Here is a 25,159-nt window from a genome sequence, read left to right as displayed (position 1 = left end):
GGGACCCCTGGCTACTTCCAATTACCTCTCGGCTAGGACCTCCAAGGGGCTTGTTCCTAGAGACCAACTTCGTACCATCCAGGCTGAGTCCATAGCAGCTAGAAATCCTCGGGCTATTCCTGTTCCCATTGGCCAAAAAGGCTATGAAGGAGACAGAAAACAAAGAATTAAAATAAATTACCTTTCAGTAGAGGGAAACTAAGAAAGAAAGTTTGCTATTGACTGTACTTTTTGGCAACTGTTCAGATACTGGGCTTTCCCACTTCGTAAAGGCAGAGGAGCAAATCACAAAAGTTGCAGAGCTTCCATCCATACTTAGCAACTTCCCTACTTCCTGGTGTATCTTCTGCAGGGAGTCTACCTCTGCTGCACAATGTGGTAGACACTCGCTCTACAACCTGGGATACTCACGTTTGTTCCTAATTCTTACTGCTTCCTTACTATTGCCTCTACTACAAAGAAAGCACTGCCATCCTTACTGCTCACCTCTAGGAGGCTGTCCCCAACCAGGGCCACTAATAACTGGTGTCCATTCTGCTCCCGCACCAAGGCAGCATTCTCGGAGGCGTACATACAAGTGAAGTCAAACATGGCCACATCAGGCTGCCCATAGTGATTGATGGCAAAATCCAGAGACGGCAGCTGCTGCTGAGTGGAGAAGTCTGCCGCCTCCCTGGCATAGTTCAGCAGAGCCTCTTGGTCGACATTCTCCCGGGAAAGCAAGAGCTCTGTGTCAGCATAGTCCTGTCTCGAGAGCGAGAAGAGGGTCAAGGGAAAAGCCCCGTTAGAGCCACACTATGCATGTCAGATGTAAGCTAGTTTCACAGCCTTTCCCTTCTTCCTAAAGTGATTTCATATTCCAAAATAAGTCTACACAAATTAAAGAAAAAAGGGGGAGGTGGTTTCTTTTTAAAATTTATTTATTTTTTAAAAGATTATTTATTTATTTGAAAGAGAGAGAGAGCACATGAAGGTAGGCTGGTGCAGAGGGAGAAGGAGAAGGAGGCTCTCCGCTGAGCAGGGAGCACAACGTGGGGCTCAATCCCAGGACCCTGAGATCATGACCTGAGCCGAAGGCAGATGCTTAATCGACTGAGCCACTCAGGCACCCCTTTTTTAAATAATTTTTTAATTAATTAATTAATTAATTAATTAACTTGGAAGAGAAAGAGACAGCACGGGGTGGGGGACACGGACAGAGAGAATACCAAGCAGACTCCCTGCTGAACAGGAGCCAGATGACCCCATGACCCTGAGATCATGACCCAAGCCAGAATCAAGAGTCGGATGCTCAAACGACTGAGCCACCCAGGTGCCCTACAGGGGAGGAGAGCACAGGCTTTGTCGCCTGGTATTTCCATTTACTTAGAGCATGTCATACTTCTTTAATCTTGCCTAATCCAGGTCATGAAGTTGTTTTGAATACCAAATAAAATAATTTATGTGATGGTACTTTCTAAACTGAAAATGTATTTTATAATTTATGTTATATTGGTCATCATTATCTTCTGGGTAGCAAATAGCTTCTGGCAAATGGGACCACATAAAATGCTCAGCATTGTGTAATTCATCAAACCAAAGGAAGCACCCAAAAGCTTCAGTGCCAAAAAGATGTGAGGTGGGAGCAATGGTAGTCCCGGGGGTTGGGGAGAAATATGTTGAAAATGGAACAGAGGTTTTCAAAATAATACATAAGATTCTGAAAGGCTCCAGAGAAACCCATCAACTAAGAAAAACAGTGATGAGAGGGAAAAGGGCTTTCCACATAAAGGACTGAAAAACTCCTTTTCTGTTTTGGAGATTCCTGGCTAACTAAGCCAAATCTTTATTCTCCTAAAGTGGGGCCTAAGGTTTGTTTCCAAGTGTCCCTGATGGTACTTTCAGCTACCGCTACAAGATGTTAATAGTCAAAGCACAAATACTTAAGTTGGTCCTCAAAACCATGTTTGTTCAACATTGAGTGACCACAACCAGTTTAGTATTTCACAGGACACATAGAAACATGGCCCCTGCCCTCTAAAAAAATAAATAAAAAGCAAAAGTAAATCAGGTCTTGGCATTCTAGATTGTTCCTACATTTGCCATGCCTTGGAGATATTGCAGGTTCAGTTCCAGACCACCACAATAAAGTGAATGCTGCAACACAGCCAGTCAAATGAACTATTTTGATTTCCCAGTACATATAAGTTATGTTTACACTGTGCAGTAGTCTATTAAACGTGCAATAGCATGTCTTTAAAAAACAATGAACCTACCTTATCTAAAAAATACTTTATTGCTAAAAAATACTAAACATTATTGGAGTTTTCAGCTAATTGTAATCACTGATCACAGATCACCATAACAAATATAATAATGAAAATGTTTGAAATATTGCCAAGAATTATCAAAATATGACACAGAAACATGAAATGAGCAAACACGTTGGAAAAATGGCACCGACAGACTTCTTCAGTGCAGGGTTGCCACAAACTCTCAATTTTGTTAAATAAATAAATAAATAAATAAATAAATAAATAAATACATAAATGCAGTAGTTGCAAAGCACAATAAAACAATAATTTCAACTGATAACCACTGCTCTGCCTAAGACGGTAGATTTGTCTGAACTTAGTCCCAAAGCCTACCACCGGGCTCACTGGCTATTTCTTATTGATAAAGCATCCAACCAAGTATGTCTTGTTTATGCTTTTGGCAGAATGGGCTGTACGAACTGCTCTGTCCTGTTTCTCTTATGTACATAAAGGAGCTCAAGGCTGAGAAATACATCTGAGGTCCATGACTGGGAAGAGGCTGTGCTGCAGGCACTTGCTCACTGGCTTGCCCCCAACACTGCTCTCAGATATGGCAACAGTATAACTCAGTCCTGCAGAGACAAAGGCACCCTGGAACTCCGCCACGAGTCTGTGCTAAGAACTGTACAGGCCTGAGTCAGCACATCTAGAGCCTCTTCTCTCCAGCTCATCACACGGGGATAGTAATTCTGACTCAGACTGAAGACCAAACAAGACTTAAGAGACTGTCCTTAAAAAACCACCTATCCTGTGGTTCTCTGATTTCATATTCTGTTCATCATCTTAGGGAATGTCATACAATTATCCACCTGGAAAAAAGGCTGAGCCAGACCTCTCATCATTGTTAGGTCATGAAGAGGTCTAAATATACCCTGATCCAGCCAGTGTTCCCTAGACTTCTGATAGACATATCTGCAGTAAAACTAGAACCATTCTCAGGCTTCCAGGTCCAACTCCCTTCCCCTACCACCCTCTCCCCAAAGACGACCTATTAACCAACTGCTAAGCAGTCATATGTGGAATTAGCTATAACGACAGACCAAATCACCTAAAATTAAACTGAGTATCCGAGATAACTGATATCTGAGATTTGCTTTAGAACAATCCAATGGCAGGAGTGGGGACTGGGATGAGGTGCTACTGAAATGATATTGGCCATGTGTTGGTAATTGTTAAGATGAAATGGTGGGCACATGCGGGTTCACTGTATGCTTCTCTCTACTTTTGTTTACATCTGAAATTGTCCGTAACAAAAGATTTTTTAGAAGTTAAACTAAGAACATTAGAGGAGTACCTGTTTCCAGGAGATGAGTTGGGTGCTCATTTTCATTCCCTTGCAGGAAAAACTCATCAGACAATAAAACTCTTTCTCTTAGTGGTCACATTAACTAGTACAACATAAAAAAAGGTTTGAAAGAAATCCATTACTCACGTGCAGTATCACCCCTTTGTCTAGCAAACTCTGCTTTTTGGCTGTCATAACAAAATAGTGTGTGTCATCTTTGTAGTACACGATATTCTCCAAGTCAATGCCTGCAACCAGAAAACAAATCTGTCACATGTGGGCTTGCTGAAATGAAGGTACATTAGGGCAGCCAGAAAGTTTGCATGGGTCCACAGAGACCAGGGCTGTAACACTCCAAGCAGAGAAAGTGAAAATAAAGAGATGCCTGAGCCCAGATTCTTGCTTCCTGCATATTCAGTTCATGAGAAAAGGGCGAGCTATGTTTATACCTGCACTGCTCTATAATTCACTTGATACCCTAAGTTATCCTAAAAACCATGATCAATAGTAAGCAGAAATAGAAGGACTAGAAGAAAAAGAAAGGTTAACTTCTAGTAAGAGGTCAGGGTTAGTTCTCAAATTAAACCTCTTTGATAGTCATCAAGGCAACTGGGAGAATCACCTCTACTCTTAAGCAGAGTGTGAACTAGTGACTTTTTAATTCAATAATCTAAAAAACAGATGTAATGGAAAGCAATCATGTTCTAGAAAACAGAGAATTGAAATCTGATGCACATTTTTATGGCAACAAAATAATTTATTCAAAAGCTATCACACGACAATCTCATTCCTATCTAGCACATGGTTTACTTCACGCCCAAACTGCAACACCAGAAGACTGTATACTCGGTATCTAAAGTCAGGTTCTAGAGAACCAGAGACCTACCAATCGGTAGCTTACTGCATTGAGCACCATCACTCAGAGCCACAGCATAGGGGAAAGGGTTGGAGTAGAGTTGGTAAAAGGCAGAATGAGCCCTTAAAAACAAACAAATAAATAAAAACTAAGCCCAGGGCAGCCCTGTCACTGTAAAGAGGATAAAGAATGCTAGAGGAGGAGACAGTGATAAGGAAAGCAGTATTGAAAGAAAGAGAGGGGCAAACAACAGTAATAATGCCAATGACCACCCACTCTACCAAACCCTCTGGGAGAAAAATCACAAGTAGTTATTTAAATTTCTATCCTTATTGCTTTGGAGGCATCTACACCAACCTGTGGCTTCCCTTAGTTCCTGGAAAAATTTTTGGTTGAATATAAAAGCCACACCACTGATCTCTTCTACTTTGGCTTCTGCTGTTGTATTTCGGTTAATAAAATTTGCTGTAATGGCAATGGCCAGCTTGCCGCGAAATTCTTTTCGCCGAAATCCTGGAAGGAAAGAAATTTTCAGAGGTGCCACAACTTGTTAGAGAAGAACGAAAATCACTTCAAACAGGAAAGGGGTGTTGATGATGACATTAGGGAACATGTGGGATGGGAATCAATGGGAAAATTTTAGGGCAATTCTTCTCTATCTGAAAATAAGGTGTTTACCTACCAAAAAATATATGAATTCAGGAAAGAAGTCAAAGTCTCCCCCACACTAACAATTTGAAATCTAACTGACCAAAATACTACTCAGTGCAAGAGATTCCATTAAAAGAGAAAGAAAGAAGGAGAGAGGGAGGGAGGGAGGGAGGGAGGGAAGGAGGGAGGGAGGGAGAAAGGAAAGGAAGCCACCACCTTACTAAACTTAGATATAATCCTGCAGTGTCAAACAATTAATTATCTCCTAGTGCCTTAACAAGAGTGCCCTGTAAGAAGTAACCCAAGTATCAGTTGGCTAGTGGAAAGCTGGGCCTGTCATTCAGTTAGAATAGATAGCACACATATGCAGATTCTTAGGAATGTGGATTCTGATGATACAAACTCTCACCCCAGGGTTGGGGGAGGGTCACCCTTCACTCTGCTATGAACCAGGCAAAGCAGCATTGATCAATACCTTCCAAGGTGTTCCTTCGGCCATCCCCTCCGATGATCACTTCGAATTCATATTCTGACACAGGATGGGTTTTGGGGTGGACCAGTGCCCGCCAACCTATCCCTGTGGACCAAAGTCAAAATGAAGGTCAATACCCAGCCATATTCATACACCTAAGAGACCTTTAGATACAAACTGCACAAAACCCCAAACTGAAAACACCAGGAGCAAAAGCATGGGGTACAAAACACAGGAAAAAAAGAAGCCTTGGAGAAGGCTCACAAAAGAATGCTCCCCGCCACGTGATTTGCTATAATGAACACAAATGTTTGCAACATCTAATACTATGTCAAAAGCCTCCTCACAAAGTCAAAAGTTCCTTGAAAGATACAGGCTGTACAACTGAAGAAACTTTTTTTTTTTTTTTAAGATTTTATTTATTTACTTGACAGAGAGAGAGAGAGACAGACAGGGAGAGGGAACACAAGAAGGGGGAGTGGGAGAGGAAGAAGCAGGCTCCCAGTGGAGCAGGGAGCCCAATGTGGGGTTCGATCCCAGGACTCTGGGATCACGCCCTGAGCCGAAGGCAGACGCTTAACGACTGAGCCACCCAGGCACCTCCTGAAGAAAGCTCTTTAACTAGTTCTGAAAACAACCCACAGATTCTTGTAGTTTCCTCCCTTGATCTCATTTTTTCTCACAAAATCCATGCCCTTTCATCCCCCCTTCGTTTGTCCAATCCAACTCACGTTCATTTTCTTGGTCCTCAGGAGGCTGCACAAGACCTTGGAATTCCACATTGACATGGATCTCAATGCCTAGGATCAGGGCTACTTTCAAAAGTATTAACTGAAGCTGACGAATACCTGGGGGAACAAAAAGATGATAGTAGTGAGGGCACACTGAATAGAGAGTACTAGTCAGCGATTACTGTTCAGGTTCTCGCCTGTCCACCTACACAGTTTATCCAGACTCTCAAAGCCTCCTGTAGTTGGAGACATTTTCCAAGCCATGCTCTATAGCTTCTTTCTTTCTTTTTTAAGGGCAAATACAATTCGATGCAAGAGATGTTCTAGAAAGACATGCAAGGCCACTCCTACCTCCTGGGTTCAATGTTCAAAATAACCAAAAGTTCTGAGACAACATAGATTGTGGCCAACAGGAGACTCTCTTTTCCATTTTCCCAATCAGTCAGAGCCACAGTCATCTAGCGGAATCCACAATCCTGACAGGACATGGTACTTACCACAGAAGGCAAAAGGTGTGCACCCTCCGGTGGGTTTTCCAGTTTGATACAAAGGGGCTGGACTACTTCTAAGATCCCCATAGCATCTCCCTTTCATCCTATTATCTGACCTTCACACACTCTTATAAAGTGAGAAGGGGAATCCTTAATCCAACCTTAGTCTCTTGCCATTCCCCCTCCCACCACTGGTCTACAGGTGTAGAAACTGAGGCTCAAAATGAGTGAAAGTCTTGCTCATTATCACAGCGAGATCTATTTATTTATTCTATGTCCAATGAGTGACCACTAAGTGTCACACATGGTAGCAGCCCCAGGCCTACTGAGATAAAAATCTAGTCCCTAATGTAGGACCCTCTCAGCTCCAAGACAAATCCCATATAAGGCACACAAATTCAGACAAATCGAATGACCCTTGGTCCTCTCTTAAGACCAATTTCACCTGCAGCCTCTGACTAACCTAGTGCACGCGAATCCTCATCTAAGTCATCTTGGTTCTGTTTCCCAGCTTATCATAACCACCACCCTTCTGAGTCACGCGCCTACAGGCTCATTAAATCCCATTCTCGTACACATTTAATATTTGCAGACAACTGGATTCCAAGATGCTTTACATATTATAGTCCAACAGATGGGCAGAACGCTTCCTCTGCCAATGGAATGTGGCAGCTGTTGGCCAATGTTTGATAAATTGGCACAACCACTTCGAACAGCAAACAGTTCAGCAGTCTGATATATTTGCAGGACACACCTGCAGGAGCTCAGAACAAAAGTTCCTTGATAACAACTTTCCTGGAATCATTAACGATGATCAATAAACAAGACTCGAACTTCATAATGTAGATACCGTCTGTTCTGAATCACTTTTCAGATAGGCCACTTAACAGTCATGGAAAGAAAATCCCTGTCTGCACTGACTTGTATTTACTCTATAGGATCTCAGAAAAGCACAGGCCCAAGCTGAGCTTGGAGATGACAAAAATATAGGAAGAGTTACCCATGCTGTAGACCTCATGAGAATCACCTAACCAAATGAATCTCATTACTAACTTGCCACTGGTGACCAAACTAGGAGGCTGCTTCTAAAACTGTGGTTTCCCCAGTACTGTCCCCGTTGCATTTTGTTCTCACATTAGTAGAGTTTCTATCATACCACATTAGAGAGAGCCTCATGCTTTATGCTTCTTCCACTAGACTAACCACCAGAGGGTCAAGGCTCAAATTGGTAGTGTTTCCTAGCCTGGCCCCAGTGCCCATCCCACCCACTGCAAGTGCTCTGGAAGAGTTCAAGACCTAACTTTAGAAATCCTTAAGTTAAACTCATGTCAATAGGAGAGATCACTTGCACTTAAGAGTCCTAGGTTATAGACCACCATATCACATGTATTTTGACTCCAAGCACACTAGACATTACTGATATCAGAACAAAATGGGCTGTTGAGTATGAATTCCTCAAATAATCTGCCTCTTTCTACTGAACAAGTGGGTAGGGGGCAGGGGTGGGATCTTGCAGGAGGATTGGTTTTACTTACTGATATGGTCAATAGCTCCAGCACAGAACTTGCCATAGAACTTCTTGGCACCCAGACCTCGCAGATCATGTATGGTGAATGGCCAGAGATGCAAGACGTTGTTGCGGGAGAAGGCATCTCGTTTCTCAATAACAACCACCTTAGCTCCCAATAAGGATAAGTCAATGGCTGTACGGAGACCACAGGGGCCAGCTCCAATGATGAGACACTGAAAAACACAGCTGCTTTCAGGGCAAAGGCAGCACATCTTAGGAAAGCTCACATTTCTATAACAGTTTCATGATCTCATAACCATCATTCCCTAAAGCCCCCCAAGTAGGGCTATTCTCCTAAGAAATCTTCAGACCCATGTGGGTCACGGGAGAGCATCTGCAATGCCTTGAGAGAAAAGCTGGTGATTGTTATGGATAGAGGAGACTCTTTTAACTGCTAGTGCTGCACATAAACCCAGCACATGTTCACCTTGTAGACCTGCAATGTATTGAAGTGGTCATCATTTCAACAAACGATTTGAAAATCACATCATCTTTTATTAACAGGAGAGGACTTTTCGAAAGGTTTCTAAGTCAAGCAGATTTCTGTCCAAGGAGACACAGATTATTAAATACATAGTTCAGACAATATTAAGAGTTCTGAAATGAATCTACCACTCTAGGATTCCAAGAAGGCAACTTTCAAGAGCCAAAGTTTTATGTGCTGAAAAGAGTTCTAAAATCACCATCTTTTACTGAAAGTCCAGGGAAATGATCTTAAAGACCCGTATTCTAGAGAAGTACATAAGGTGAGAAGGGACACTTAACTAATTTGTATTATTCTTAATAAAACACCACAACTCACTCATAAAAGTCATGCCTCTGAATTTCTTGAATTTTGCTGATAAGTATCTACTCAGAGGCAAATCCACTGGGGGAGGGTCTTTAGGTCTCCACATAGAGCAAATTAAAGCTCGTTAAAGGACATTAATAATCTAGTCATGAAGTCATTTGCAACTTTGTTTCCCTGCTAGCTTTTTCCAAACTTCTCAGGTGTTTTTACATAAGGAGGAAAGCAGGAAACATACTGTTTTACATAAGGAGGAAAGCAGGAAACATACTTCCCTGTACTGACTCCTGCACAGGTGACTGAATATCTCACCTGTTTCATGTAAACTCTATTTCCCTAGATTGTGAAGAAAGCAAAGAAACATTTTGGCTCACAAGGCCCTTGCTTATCAAAACAAACCTTTGGAATATGGATGAACAGAGGTCTGAAGCTTGTGGCAGATCCCCAAGTTAGCAAATACTATTTATTTATCTTTTTTATTATAACAATATTTTTTTATTATATTATGTTACTCACCATACAGTACATCCCTGGTTTTTGATGTAAAGTTCGATGATTCATTAGATTCATTCATTAGTATAACACCCAGTGCACCGTGCAATACGTGCCCTCCTTACTACCCATCACCAGCCTATCCCATTCCCCCACCCGCCTCCCCTCTGAAGCCCTCAGTTTGTTTCTCAGAGTCCATAGTCTCTCATGCTTCATTCCCCCTTCTGATTACCCCCCTTTCTTTATCCCTTTCTTCCCCTACTGATCTTCCTAGTTCTTATGTTCCATAGATGAGAGAAACCATATGATAATTGTCTTTCTCTGCTTGACTTATTTCACTTAGCATTATCTCCTCCAGTGCCGTCCATGTTGCAGCAAATGTTGAGAAATCATTCTTTCTGATAGCTGAGTAATATTCCATTGTATATATGGACCTTATTAGTCATTAAGTATGGAATGACGACTTTATAAAGATGACATGCCAGGCATCATGAAGCCATGTTCAGACAGGATGCTAACAGGGCATGGCTGCTTCTTTACTAAGCGACCTGCATCCTCCTAACAGTGTGAGATTCAAAACAGAGCCCTCAGGGGGGAATAAAAAGTTCCTGTACCACTTGACTTCAGGGTTGTACTTAAATAGCTGAAACCCTGTTCAAAATGTGAATACATGAAATAAGAACGGGGTCTGGGACATGGAACAGTCAACTGAACACAGGTAATGGACCCACAGAGTTTGACTTTCTGTACTAAGTCTCTGTTAGACTCTGCCTAGTTCTCACCTCTACTCACCAGTCTACCTCTACTCAATCCCTTTCTTTGGTTTACCTCTCCTCACAATCTTTTTTTTTGTGGTTAAATCCTTAGGTCAGTGGCCCCAAGGCCTGGGAGAAGACAAACCCTTACCTTAGTGTTAGTGCACGCTTTTCCCTTTTTGTAGTCTTTGTGGCTACCCCGCTTGTCCAACTTTGCCCACAGTGCTTTGGCTTTCCAGTAGTTAAGCTTGGACTTGAGCTTGTGATAAAAGGAGCGGTAGTCCTTCGGCTTCAGTTCTAGGTGGTCACAGAGCTCTTGGAAGGCCTTGAGGGTACCCTTGCAGGTGGTGGCCTGCACAAACCGGTCAAAGAGGACATGAGCTCGATTCATTGTCTCGTTCTTACTGTCCTCCATGCTTCCCCACTCTCAGCACCCCCCAACAAAGGGGGCAGTGGGATGGCTGTTGATCCACCTGATTCTGTCACATTAATCTAACAAAAATAAAGAAAGAAAAAGGAAGGGTTAGCAAATCCAAATTTCTACCTACAAACATTTTCTAGGAGACACAACTCCTTTTCAAACGGAGTTCTGAGTGTCAATCCAAAGTGTACACCCCACACCCCAGTACTCCAGGCACTATCTGTGACACTGGGACGGAAAGATGAGCAGGACAGTGCTTGCTTTCAAGGGTCTTACAGTTCACTGGGCGAGACAGACTCATAAACAGAACGTTTTAGACTAACGCTAAGTGCCATTACAGAGAGAAGCACAAAGATTTGGGAATATAAACGATGAGTACCTAATCATAGTGGGTCCTCGCTGAAGATGAACCTCTGAAAGGTGACAGCTGAGTCTTTCAGGATAAGTCAGCGTTAGGGAAGGAGTGCAGGGAAGAAGTGTGGAAGGTAGGAAAAGAAATAAAATACGAAGGCTTGTGAGTGAGTGACTTTTACAGATGAAAGACTCAAGAATGATTCCCAGGTTTCCCGCCTAGGCCACTGAGTAAATAATGACACAGACCAATGAATTAAAAATAGAGGAACTCATTCATGAGGGGAGAACAGTGAGTTCCCTTCTGGCTTGTTATGTCTGAGCTGCCTTGACAGAGGTGCTCATAGGAAGTCAGGGGAGTAGCCGGGGACCCAGGCCCAGATTTGGGAGTCATTAGCATACAGGTGGTACTGGAACCTTCAAAAAAGTGGTACAATCACACAAGGAGAGCCCATGGGAAGAGAGAGTCATGGGCCCTGGATGAGATCTGCGACTCATCAACTTGTAAGGAATTGGCCGAGGAAGATGAACTCTCTAAAAAGATTGTGAGGCACAGCAGAGAGAGGTCTGAAGAGAACCAAAGGGCAGTGTCACAGCAGTCTTCTTGAAGAAGCACAAAGTTCAGAAGTGGCAAAGTCAGTAGTGTTTTAAAGGACTGAAAAAATCCTGCCCCTGCATGTGGAACATGGCAGGGTGGGAAGATTTTTTGCCATTTCATTTTGCCCACGAACATATTTGACAGTAATGATAATGTCTACACCTTCCACTTACCAAAAACACCTACACATCCACCACTCTATGTTTGCCGGATAGAAGCTTTAAGGTGGGAGAAGGCACCTTACATGCCCCTTTAATGCACTCTCTCCTTTGGGTCTGTTTCATCATTTTTGTATCATCACTACTTAGAACTATTAGTGGAAGGTAGGAGGCAAAGGGCCAAGAGTGAAAACTAAGGCCTAGTAAGAACAAGGAGCACTAACAGGGCTCTGAGCCCCGTGCCAGATACTGGTTGCGTGACCCCAGACAAGTCGCTCTGCCTCACCAGGCCTCGATTTTCCCTTTGTGTAAGACGAGGAGGTTATACCAGATGGTCTCTAAACTCCTCTTCCAATTCTGAAGTTCTCCGAGTTTAGTCCTGAGAAAACCCTCATGGTCACAGTGCTCACTCCTGGTTTTCTAGTCAGAATGCTCTATCACAGGCTTATCACCAATTCGCTACTAGTGTGACAAACAGGACGCACTGTAACTTTGCTTTAAAGAGGACTTACTTTTGGAGATGGGGGGAGTCTGAGGAAGGGGGGTGTTGATCCACTGTGGTCAGGAGGGGTAAAGAAGAAAGAAGTGATTCACTGCTTAGCGGAGCAACCCAAGAGTACTGGGAGCCACCAAACTGTATGTGCTGATGAAAACAAGTGTCAGAAGAAGGCACCACGCTCGGGGCATGGAAGAGGCCATGTTCTGTCCTGAAGCCCTTTCACCGGGCAAGTGTGTATGCAACAGAGTGCCCATTTGTGAAGCAGAAGTAACATCCTGCGTCTCTCTACACCTCACCATGATACTGTAAGGCTAACCCAAATGAACAGGAGATTTGTCTGAAGCTTCACAGGAGAAAGTAATAGCTATACACGAAGAGCTGACACCTTCCCTTTATGTCAGCAGACCCAGCACTCTTCCTGTGCCGTGGAGGCCGAGTCAAAGATGGTAACTCTTCACCCGGACACACTGACTCGGCTTCTCAGCTCAGATACATACTTACTCAACAACCTTTCCTGGCTCTGGAGGCCACTGCTAAAAACACAGCTTGTCTCAATAGCCATGTGGCCTAGAGTCCATCAAGAAACAGAAATAACTGGAACTAACTTCCAGTTCCCCCTAAATAGAAGTTTATTCTAGGAAAAAGTATGCAGCAAGAGAAATATTTTAAAGTTCCTAAAAAGAGCCCACTCTTTTTCTCATACACCAAGGCTTATCTTAGAAATGATACGTAATGAAAAGATATCTTAACAGGGGCAGAAAAAACAGATGTGTTTATCCAAAGGCAGAAGGGTGACAGGTGACAACCAATGACTAGAAAGAAAGGTCCCAGAGTGACTGCCTCTTGCCTTCCTCGTGTAGATTTCTGTGGCTTTATTTGCTTTTTTGACAAACAGACAGCATTTTGCAATACTGACCCTGCATGCCCGACCTGTGTTCATAGTCGACATTGACTCCGCCAGAGTCATAATGTTCGAAAAGCTCTGAATACACCTGGTCTGAGCTCTCTGCCTCTTATCAAAGGAGAAAATGATTTCTTTTTGTTCCTAAATAGCAGTCACCTTCCACTCCTTGCAAGGATTTGGAGCACTCAGTACCAGGATGTTCTTGCTGAAACCAACACATTAAAAATCCTGCAACTCTGGGGCAGCTGGGTAGCTCAGCTGGTGGAGCGTCTGACTCTAGGTTTCAGCTTGGGTCGGGATCCCAGGGTCGTGAGATCAAGCCCCAAGTTGGGCTCCATGCCGAGTGTAGAGTCTGCTTGAGAATCTCTCCCTCTCCCACTGCCCCTCCCCCTGCTTGCATGCATGCATGCATGCGCTCTCTCTCACACTCGAATAAATAAAATCTTAAAAAAAAATCCTGCAACATTATTTCTAAAAGCCTTTCCCCTGTCATAATGCTTATCTTATGCTTACACCTCCCTGAAGTGTCTTGGGCATTTATTTTCAAAGAAAAACTGCCTTGGACGCTAACATCCCCTTGGTTGGCTGGAGCCCACTCTGTTTGAAATATTCACTTCCACAGAGCTACTAACCATCACAGAGATTTTCCAAATCAACCCCCACCACAGATGAACACCTTCATTAACAACCGGCCCCCAATTCTTCTGCTGACTTTCAGGTTTCAGCCACAGCTCCCACACCTGCAGAGAGTCTGCTTCCAAGCAGTAGTCAAGTATTAAATGCCCAGTCTAAGGGATTTTGACCTACAGGTCACTAATGACAACAGATAAATAGAGGTAAGTTGGTTCCTGGAACAATGCAACAAGCACCCAAGGTAAGAGTACACAAGATTAATTCCCCTGGGTTGCCTCACTTTTCCTACTTTGCAAGCCAAATGACCACAGCAGGAAGACACTCTCAAGTGCTACAGCATTACTCTGTAACTCTGCTGGACTGGGACTGTGTCATTTACCAAGGGGAACGTGGCATTCTGATTCATTCTGCGAGCAGCTGGGCAGAACTGCAGAAGGGCCATTCCTGTTATTACCCTAATTTCCCTCATTCCTGAAGGTCAACTCAGATCCTGCTCCTCTTGGCCTCTCCTGGACCATCCCTGTGTGCCAAACATCCTAGTATCCTGGGAAATTTTCATATTCATAATTACAGGAACCTAGAGACCAGGGAACCTGGCCAGAAGGTGCCAGAAATCCTGGGGACTGAAAAGCCAAGGTGTGGAAGGAAGGGAAAAGGGAAGTGAGGAGCCCAAGGAGGGAAGAGCAAGAAGAGATGATGCCAGGTTTCCAGGGCACTGGTGCAATTTCTGCCACTGGACAATATCTTGCATGTTTTGTCCCGTGGCAGCTGACTGCTGACTCAGAAGCCTTGCACATTCCTTGGCTATGGAGGAAAATGCTGGAGAGGCAGCCCATGAAATACATGCAGGAACAGACTTTATGTTTCTATTTACAACAAGAGTAAAAGGCTGTCACTGACTCATGGCTGGTTATGAGAACACTCAATCTCTACCTCTTAGAATAGGTGCATGATTATTTGTAGGAGGGGAGAACTATCTTTAAAAATAGAAAAGGGAGGAGCACCCTGGGTGGCTCAGTTGGTTAAGTGTCTGCCTTCAGCTCAGGTCATGATTCCAGGGTCGTGGGATCGAGTCCCACTTCGACTCCCTGCTCAGTGGGGAGTCTGCTTCTCCCTCTCCTTCTGTGCCCCCCCCCCACTCATTCTCTCTCTCTCAAATAAATAAATAAAATCTTAAAAAAAAAAATAGAAAAGGGAAAGAGAAACAAAACAAGAAACTAGGAATTATAGTTCAAGAGTATGAAACCAGGGGCGCCTAGGTAGCTCAGTTGGTTAAGTGTCTGACTCCTGGTTTTGGCTCAGGTCATGATCTCAGTATCGTGGGACCTGAACCCCACGTCAGGCTCCATGCCCAGTGTGGAGACTGCTTAAGATTCTCCCTCTCCCTCTCTAAAAAAAAAAAAAAAAAATTAGGAGTATAAAACCAGAGTTAAGTTTAGTTAATTTTCTCCCTAGCTACTGCACCATCAATATACCAGATGTGTAAATCTCTGAATCTTATTAAGGAATCTATGAAATGCTTCTTTCCCTAGGCCATTCAGTCAGAGGTGTGACTTGTCTAAATAGATCTTAGGAATAAGTAGATCTATAGGAAGGCAGGTTTTGGAATGTGATTAGGTGGAAACTTAGATGAAAACTGCACTTCGGATTATAGAGATTCCTTCGTTTTGTCTCAGAAACAAAGACCAAAGTTGCCAAATGCCTTGAGTTCTTCATCAGTCTTTCCGCAACAAAGGCCACTCAGGCTACTATCATCTGTGGATGGGAACACTGAGACCCACGCCTCAGCAGGCAATGAGCTGACTGAACCAGACAGTCTGGGAATGAGACTCCTTGTCGCCTCCTACTGCTCCCCATCTCCGGCACCAAAGGCTTATCTCTCACAGCCTTATCTAACGTTCTATGGGTACCTGGGAACCAAGCTCAAAATACAAGAAGGAAAGCAGTCTTTCTCCAGTATTCTTGTTTCTGCACTATTCCATCCTCAGCTCGCATCTGACTTCCCATCCTATTTAGCATCAAACTAAGCAAGATGCTGAGGACACAGGAAACCAGCCCCCACCCTACGTCTGCGCCCCTCCTCGAACCCTAGATCTGCTCTTTAGTCATACTGCATTACTCATCTGCAGCTGTCAGTTCACAAAGCCATTATTTAAATGGCTCTCTCCTACACTAAGAGCTTCCTAGCAGGGACCAGGTCTTTGTAGCTATAGCCTGATCTGTAGTGGAAACACTATGTTTCTTTGGAGCTGATGAGGGGAACAGAATCTCCTCAAGGAATTCTGTATGGGATCTCAGAAACTCCACACTGGAAGGGCCAGTCCTGGGGAAAAGCACTGGCCTTGGCCTGCGTGGCTGGGAGGTGGAGGAGAACTGGACACATGCAACAGAGATTTCTACTGCGCTACCAAAAAGTTGTATCTAAAAATGCAAAGGTAAGCCTGGACAGGGAGTGATGTCCTAAGAAGAGCAACCAGCAAGAAACAACAAGTGCTTTTCAAGATATGGAAGCACCCCAAGTATCCATCCATAGATGACTGGATTAAGAAGATGTGGGGTATATATACAAAGAAGTATTACTCAGACATAAAAAAGAATGAAATCTTGGGGCGCCTGGGTGGCGCAGTCGTTAAGCGTCTGCCTCGGCTCAGGGCGTGATCCCGGCGTTCTGGGATCGAGCCCCACATCAGGCTCCTCCGCTATGAGCCTGCTTCTTTCTCTCCCACTCCCCCTGCTTGTGTTCCCTTTCTCACTGGCTGTCTCTCTCTCTGTCAAATAAATAAATAAAATCTTTTTAAAAAAATGTTTTCCTCTTATTCAATATACTGCATTCTAGATAATCCCTTAATGTTTAGACTTACTCATTTTCTCTAATCAGCTGTTTTTTAAATTTCAACATTTTAAGATCTCATTTCTGAAAGTTCTTTCTCATACTTTCCTGCCCATTTTTTATAGTCTCTTGCTCTAAAAACCAATATTTACTCAGTTTTTTGCTTATAAAGTGTATTATACTAAGTTAAACTATATTATAATTCCTGGGTTTGTACATATGCGATTTTTTTTCTATTGACTGTCACTCATGTTTTTATTATGTTTAGTAATTTTTTTCCCCAGAGGGGAGGTGGGGGATGGGGAAGTAGGGGATGGGGATTAAAGAGCACATGTATCATGATGTAAAAAATAAATAAAATAAATAGGAGGGGCACCTGGGTGGCTCAGTCAGTTAAGCGTCTGCCTTTGGCTAAGGTCATGATCTCAGGGCCCTGGGATAGAGTCCTGCATCGGGACTCCCTACTCAGTGGGGAGCCTGCTTCTCCCTCTTCCTCTGACCCCCCCTCCCCGCTGCTCATGCTCGCACATTGTCTCTCAAATGAATAAATAAAAAATCTCTTAAAAAATAAAATAAATAGGAAAAAATGAATTAAAAATTTTTTTAATTAAAAAAATAAATGTAGCACTTTCGTTATGAACTTCATACCACTTATTCTTGGCTATGACCCTCTCTAGAGGGATCTGAGAAAAAGCCTGGACAACACGATCTCTGTGCTCTCTTCTAAGTCTCCAATTCTGAAGACACGGTTAGGGCCCTAACCCCTATGTTCTATTTTCTGTAAGTTTTTATTTTACACCAGAAAAACAAGGAGTCAAAAAGAACGATGTCCCCCTCCAACCAAAAAAGAACAATAACCAGAGGCTGGTCTCTTATAAATAGTTTCCTCATCTACAAAATGAAGTCATACCGATGGGATCACAGAGTTTTGCAGGAACTGAAGTAATGAATGTAAAATGTTTAGCAGTGCCAGGCGCACAGCAGGACCCTGGAAGTGCAGTAGTTATTATTAACCGGTCATCTATAATCCCAGCAACAAAAGGTTATACTCCGGCTAAACAAATGACTCACACACCAGAACTCGAGTGCTCAGCTTTGTTTTTTGAAAGAAAAGTGTTTCAAAACTTTCTTTGTTCCATCATTGCTCCGTACCCTCTCCAATCCATCTGTTAGAAGGTGTGATAACAGCATTGATGGAGGACTAAAAGAATAAGATTTGTGTTAAGTTTCTGCCAAACTTAGGTATTAAAACAAGAACGATGGACTTCTATCAATAATGGTAAAAATAGCTAACATAATGAATAGTTACTAGCTGTCAGGTCATTTCATCTTCACCTCAATCCTCTAAGGTAGACTCTATTCCCTCCATTTGCAGATGGGGAAACTTCAGGTCGAAGAGCTTTAAAGATCATATGGCAAGAAAGTAGTGCAGCCATATTTTGCACCCTGAGCCCAAAGCCTCACCATTATGAAAAACCACCGGAGAATACAGCTGAATAAATAAAGGCGCATCAGAAATACTCCCAGCCCCTTGCTGCCCGAGAGCCAGAACCTGCAGGTGTACACACAGACCACAAACCGACCCTGCCTGCTACGAAGGTCACTGCCCAGCTACCAACAGACAGGCAGTTTCAAGTAAATTTAGTAAGGACACACAATGCAGGATTCTTTTTCTTCTCACAAGTTATTGCTGCATCTGCTCCTTTGAAATGGAGCCCTTTCATAAATGGAAGAGCGGTCTGGTTTCACAGTAATTCTTCCCATTGGCTGCTGAAGGGCTAGGCAACTAAAACAGTACTAGCAGAGTTCTTATCAGTCTGCAGCCACCAGCAACACCTTTGAGGAGTCCATTACAAAGAATATGTGAATCATCTAATGCCACTCCATGCATTGTAAGAACTCAGGGCAGGACAGGAAGTGAACCTCAACCTACCCACTACGAAGAGGACCGCGCTGAGTTACAAAGAGACCAAAAAATCAACACCTTCTTGCCCCATAATCCGAGAGCATTTGCTATGACCCAGGCTCTCAGGGTGATGAAGGGCCTCTGACCGGGAGAAAGGCCCAGTGAGGTTGTGGGAAAACACAACCAAAAAGCTGTTCTTCTACACAACAGGGGGCTCCCACCTACTTTGCTCAGTACTATGTATCAGTTCTAGGCACACAATAGACGTTCAATGAGGTTCTGTTGACTAAAGGGACATCAAGCCACCTACACCTGTGCAGACTCAGGAGGTAGTCTGGCTGACAGCTGTGCAGGGTGCCAGGTAGGGCCAACTACAGCACAGGGGCTCAGAGAACACCAACGCCGCAACAGTCCAAAGGGACATAAATACCCCCATAAAGATGACTGTAGAGCCGTTGGGAAAAAGTCGAGGTCCCGTAAAGGCACTCACTCTGTCACATCTTAATGATCTGCCTCTCCCAGGGGCAGACCTGCAGCCAAAGCATTCCCAGAACATACAAATAACTGGCAAGAGATTAACCTGGAACAGAATTTGGGGTTTCTCAGTTGTCCAGTCTGCCTACTACCACTTGCCATGAATCACAAAATACACAATGGTCAAGGCTGGGTAGGATCTGAAAGATCATCTAACCTAGCTAGCCATCCCACCCTTGTATCTTCTATATACCATCAGGAACACCTCCAATGACAGGCAACTTTCTATCTTAGGAAGTAGTCTTCACAATGTTTGATCACCTTGAAATGCTAATTTCCCAAGGGCTCGATTTCTACATAGAAGACCAAAATCATTCTACCCATAGTTTTTTACCCAGTGGTCCAAAATTTATCTCTTAGAGGTATCCAAAACAAAACCAGTTCCTTCCTTTTACATAACAACCTTCCAATAATTGCCATCTACACATTCTCCTTCAACCGTTTCTATTTTGACATGGTTTTCAATTTCTTTACCTTCTTTAGAATTCTTCCACAAGCTCCCATCATGAATGTCTATACCCATCTCATCTGCCTTTCCTCCTGTAACTGTGAACAGACAACTATCCGCATGCCTACCTGAAGCAACCCTCCACCCATGCACCCAATCCCATCCCCTCCTACTCAACTGCACTGCCTCCTGCACTGGTCCCTCTCTCCTCCCCCAAACTGAATTATTTCCATCAACACCTCTCATTTTTAAAAACCACGCCCTGTCCCCATACCTTCTGACCAGTTTACTCCACTACCAGAAAGAACTGCATGTGGTCACAACTTTCTCTTCTCCCACTCTCTTTTGAACCCACAGCAATTAGCTTCATCCCCACTACTCCACAGAAACATCTCCTCAAGGACATGCATCATCTCCCTACTGTCAAATCTAACTGCAAATTCTCAATCCCAGTTGCCTCAACCTATCAGCTGATCATCCCCTCTTCTTTGCCTCTAGAACACCACTCTCTTGGTTCTCCCCTTGCCTCACTAGACACTTCCCCATGTCCTCTGCTGGTCCCTCACACATCACCATCCGCTGCATGTTGAAATGGCCACAGGATCACTTTGTCTTTAGGTGCTGTTCTCAATCTACATCTACTCCCTAAACATCATTAGTGGCTTTAAAATTTTAAATTGTACACACAGTTACCTCTCTATAAATACAATTTTTAAAAACTTTTTACAAAATTTACCATTACTACTGAGATATTCTGATGTTGTGTATTCTATTTCACTAAAAAAAAATTACTGATTCCCACTGTATTGATTTCATGACCCATTAATGAGACACAATCCACTTTGAAAATCTCCCAGTCCCATGGTTTTAAGCACTACTTCATAGGACAGGTAGTTGATGGTGCTCCAATATTTACTTTCTTGCTTCTGAACTTGTATAACCAATTGCTTATTTGACATTTCCCCTTGGATATTTGACAGGCATCTCAAACTTAACACACAGAAAACCAAACTCTTGGTTCCCATTCCCACCCTCAGCCTGCTTCTTCCCTAGTATTCTGCATCTCAGCAAATGGCACCACCATCCACTTAGTCACTTAATCCAAAACCTTAGAATTATCCTAATTTCTGTCACATCTCATGGTCGATTCCTCAGTAACTTCGGTCTATCTTCAAAATATAGCCCAAATCCAACCACTTCCACCATCTCTTCTTCTACCGCCTTCACTGAAGTCATTATCATCTCTTACTTGGATTATTGCAATAGCCTTTCTCCGCTTCCACTGTCTAAATCCCATGCCCCCAACCCCGAATATTTTCTATATAGCAGCCCTAACATTCACTTAAATGTGAGTCAAATCAGGTGATATATCTCTGCTCAAATGCGCCAATGGCTTCCCATCCCATAGCTAAATCCAAAGTCCTTACAACGGCCTATAAGGCCTTGAGTAACTGCCCCCACTTCTGTATCTCCTTGTTTATGTCCTACCACTCTCCCCCACGCTCCTTAGGCTCTAGCTAGACTGGCGTCTTCCTGTTCATCAAGCACCTTCAGCAGGCTGCCCACCCAGAGACTCTGCCCTTCCTTCTCTCTCTGCCTGATGATCTCCACCCAGACAGCTACATGGTTACTTCCTCACTTTCTTCAGATCTTTGCTCAAATACCACCTTATTAGTCAAACCTTTCCTGACCACCTACACGAAAGAGCACCAGTCTCCTATCACCCTTGCTTTGTTTTTCCTCTGGCATTTGTTATCACTTGACACAGTATGTGGTTTACTTGCTTATTGTTTATCTCCTCCACCAGAATGTAGGCCCAACTAAAAAAGTAGAGCTTGACTGAAATGTACCCTAAACTGTTGACACATACTGTATAGTACAACTCCAAATTCTTCTTACTGATGTGGTTTCTAAAATACAAATCCCTCACCCTATATTTATGTACTTTGTTTTCAAGACCCATTCGGGACCCTTTTTAAACTACTTTCACTAAATTTCATCTTGTTTGACTCAGCCAGAGCCATGGATATAGCTCCCATCTTAGGGAAAAAGCAAACATTTTTACAATGGCCTATAAGGCCTTGTCACAGTATTTCACAAAATTTTGGTCTCAGGGTTCCTTTATACTCTTAAAAATACTGAGGGCTCAAAGATCTATCCATATTTAATGTATCTGAGGTTAAAAGAGAAGAAAATTTCAATAGTTATTAGTTCGTTTAAAAATAACAATCCATTACATAGCCACATAATTAACATATTTTATAAAAAAACAAAAATATTTTCCAAAACAAAATTTAGCAGAAGAGTGATGCTTTTACATTTTTGCAAATCTCCTTAATGTCTGTCTTACACAGACAGCTGGATTCCCATATCTGCTTTCTGCATTCCATCTGTTGCAACACACACATATCATGTAGCCTCCAGAAAACCCCACTGTACACTCACGAGTATAAAACAGTAGAAAAGGCAAGTAATATCATCTTAGTATTATTGTGAAAGTAGTTTTGACTTAATGAACCCCATGAAAAGGTCTCAGGGAGCCCTGAAAGATCTACACCCCATACACACCTTACCCCTCTCCTATCCTCCTGCTACCTATCATGCACACCCCTCAGTTAGACTAGCCCTTTTATTGTTCCTCATACACACCAGACACACACCTCAGCCTTTGCACTAGCTGCTCCCTTTGTTTGAAATACTCTTCCCTCAGATCATTCATGCATGCAAAAAATACCAAGCATCCATTACATGCTGAGTATTTTTCTAGGTTCTTGAAACAATACAGTGAGCAGAGGGAAAAAAACCTCTCACCTCCAAGGGCAGAAGTCTTCTAATGGAGCTGACATGAGCACAATTTACTCCCTCACTACACTTGGGTATTTATTCAAATGTCACCTTTTTAGTGTGGCCTTCCCTGACCATATTATTTAAAACTGACTCCCCACTCTGCATATCCTCTTTCCTGGTTTTCCCCGAAGCACTTGCCACAACTTGACATACTATAAATTGTTATTTATTTACTGTCTGTCTTCCTCTCTAGAATGTAAGCCCTGTGAGGGTAAGGATTTTTGCCAATTTGTCCACTGCTGTATTATTATGCCTGGGACAGTTCCTGGTTCATAGCAGGTGCACAATAATTACTTCTTGAATGAGTAAGTGGATAGGTAAATAAACTCTTCCAGTCTGCTGAGAGACATCTGGGGATTCAGGCGGAATTCTGTTAGGATTTGAGACATAAGTCATATCAAATGAAAATGGATTCAGGTTGGGAGAAGGAATAGAAGTACAGAGATAAGGGAATCCCACAAGGAGAATGCAGATGGTTTCTACCCTCTGGTCTGCTGGATTATTTTGTCCTTCTCCATGACCACTACCCGCTCTAGACCTGCATTATATGTGCCCTGCCCAGCAGGCCACTGCACCCAGCTTAGGACCTGCCAGCAACAGAGGAGAGCAGGACAGGAGCCAAGACCTGGAGGCAGCTTTGTTTTCAACAGCCAAATAGGTTCAAAGTAACTGTCCCCTATAAAAAGAAACTAGGTTCTAGAAAAGAAGAGTGGTATCAGTGTCATGAAATGCTATACAACAACCCCCAGCCCACTTCCCTAGAGAGGTAAGTGAAGCACCCATAATATTTCTAAATCCAAGCTGTGTGTGTATTTTTTAAATCCGCATCAGAGAACCACAAACCTGTCTTAAGCCCAGGGTGTCTGAAAAGGCAGCACTCTTTCATTCAAGGCAGGATAACAAAGGGGAGCCAAAGGGTTATTGTGCGTTTCACTATTCACCAGCTTCTGATAAGGTTGCACAGAGATTAGGTGGAGAGGCAGGGAGGCAAACACAGGCAGATAGCGTGACACTTGAAATACCAGCTTCAGAAGTGGAATGGGGATGGGACAAAAACAACTTTTCTAAACTGCTGGAGAGGAGGGGAAAAAAAAAAAGTCAGCCATGCAGACTGATGTGGCTCTACTGCACCATCACCTCCAACCACAGCTGGGGCTCAATCCTACCCAGTAATTCTTTCAAGGAACCCACTCTGGTTCCTGTACCCCTGGCTCTGTGTTCTCAGGTCCCCTACTCCATCTTCCACTCTCAATGCTCTTGCGTCTCACATGGTCAAGAAGAGAGTAAAGGATGCCCTCACCATCCTGCTCCATCTCAGAGAAAGGTCCCACCAGCCAGAGGCTCTCCAGCCCACCCACGTGGTTCTCCTCTGAACCTGGTTCCATCTACCAGCATACATTTCCCCCCTATTTTAACCATTTGTAAGTGTACAGCTTGGTGGTGTTAAGTACATCCATGTGTTGTATAACCATTACCACTATCCATCCATCATACATTTTAAACTTCTTCACTACCAGCCTACTTCTCCTTTAGCCTGCCAATAGGCTGAAGTCTCTCTCATCTTACACACAGACACATACACACACACCACTAAACCTGTATGCCCTCTAACCTACCAACCTCTCCCTCTTGCTTTTATAACTGAGCTTACTGAAAGAGCAGGCTACTCTTCTGTCACCACTTCATGACCTCTTTTTTTTTTTTTTTTTTTTTAAAGATTTTATTTATTTATTTGACAGAGATAGAGACAGCCAGCAAGAGAGGGAACACAAGCAGGGGGAGCAGGAGAGGAAGAAGCAGGCTCATAGCTGAAGAGCCTGATGTGGGGCTCGATCCCATAATGCCGGGATCACGCCCTGAGCCGAAGGCAGGCGCTTAACCGCTGTGCCACCCAGGCGCCCCCACTTCATGACCTCTTAATGACTCCTCTGTCCATCTTTTCATTCCCTCTCCAATCTGGCTTCTGTTTCCATCACTCCACTGCGGTTGACAATGGCTTCCTAATTATGAAAGGTTCAGACACTTCAATCCTTATCTTACTTGTTCCCTCTCAGTAGCTCTTCCTAGAAACTGCCCCTCCCTTGGCTCTATCTCCTGCTTCTCCTACTAATATTCTCGTTGCCGCTCAGCTCTCTCAAATGGCTCCAGTGATTTCATCTGTCCCAGTCTTTCATAAAATTGGATGACCCCTAAACTTTTGTCTTTTGTGACCTTGCTCCTGAGGTCCAAATGTTATTAAGCATCTTCACCTAGACATCCCATACTACCTCAGACTGAGGAATCCAACATTTCTGCTCTCTTCCCCCAATATACACCACCTAATGCCACAACCACCCACCAACGAAATGGAAAGTTGGGGTCATCTCAGACCCTTCTCTGTCTTCATCTCTTAATCCAATCAACCAAAAGCAAAGTCCTGTTGATTCTAACTCTCTAGGACTTCTATTTATAGAGTTCATTTTCACTACCATTATCTTGGTGAGAGCATCCACAATTTCTAGCTTGGACTATAGTATAATAGCCTTTTAATCTTTTTTTAAAAAAAGATTTTATTTATTTATTTGAGAGACAGAGAGAGCGAGCAAGAGAGAGAGAGAGCGCAAGCACAAGTGGTGGGGGGCGGAGGGAGAAGCAGACTCCCTGCTG

At 43.3% G+C, this 25,159-nt stretch overlaps 1 protein-coding gene across 1 annotated transcript in view; it reads right to left on the bottom strand.

Annotated features, from left to right (window-relative positions):
• The window catches only part of MICAL3 (microtubule associated monooxygenase, calponin and LIM domain containing 3), a 174,646-nt gene that overhangs the window by 100,211 nt on the left and 49,276 nt on the right, over positions 1–25,159 (bottom strand). The window contains 8 exon segments of the mRNA XM_057318789.1: positions 26–141; positions 487–744; positions 3,727–3,827; positions 4,793–4,948; positions 5,562–5,663; positions 6,290–6,406; positions 8,316–8,523; positions 10,536–10,876. Of these exon segments, the coding sequence (XP_057174772.1) occupies positions 26–141; positions 487–744; positions 3,727–3,827; positions 4,793–4,948; positions 5,562–5,663; positions 6,290–6,406; positions 8,316–8,523; positions 10,536–10,799 (1,322 nt within the window). The 5' untranslated portion in view covers positions 10,800–10,876.

Source organism: Ursus arctos, unplaced genomic scaffold (assembly GCF_023065955.2).
Source record: "Ursus arctos isolate Adak ecotype North America unplaced genomic scaffold, UrsArc2.0 scaffold_26, whole genome shotgun sequence".
In the NCBI taxonomy this organism is placed as follows: domain Eukaryota; kingdom Metazoa; phylum Chordata; class Mammalia; order Carnivora; family Ursidae; genus Ursus; species Ursus arctos.
The sequence above is the reverse complement of the archived record's forward strand: the minus strand, read 5'-3'. Positions and strand labels throughout refer to the sequence as shown.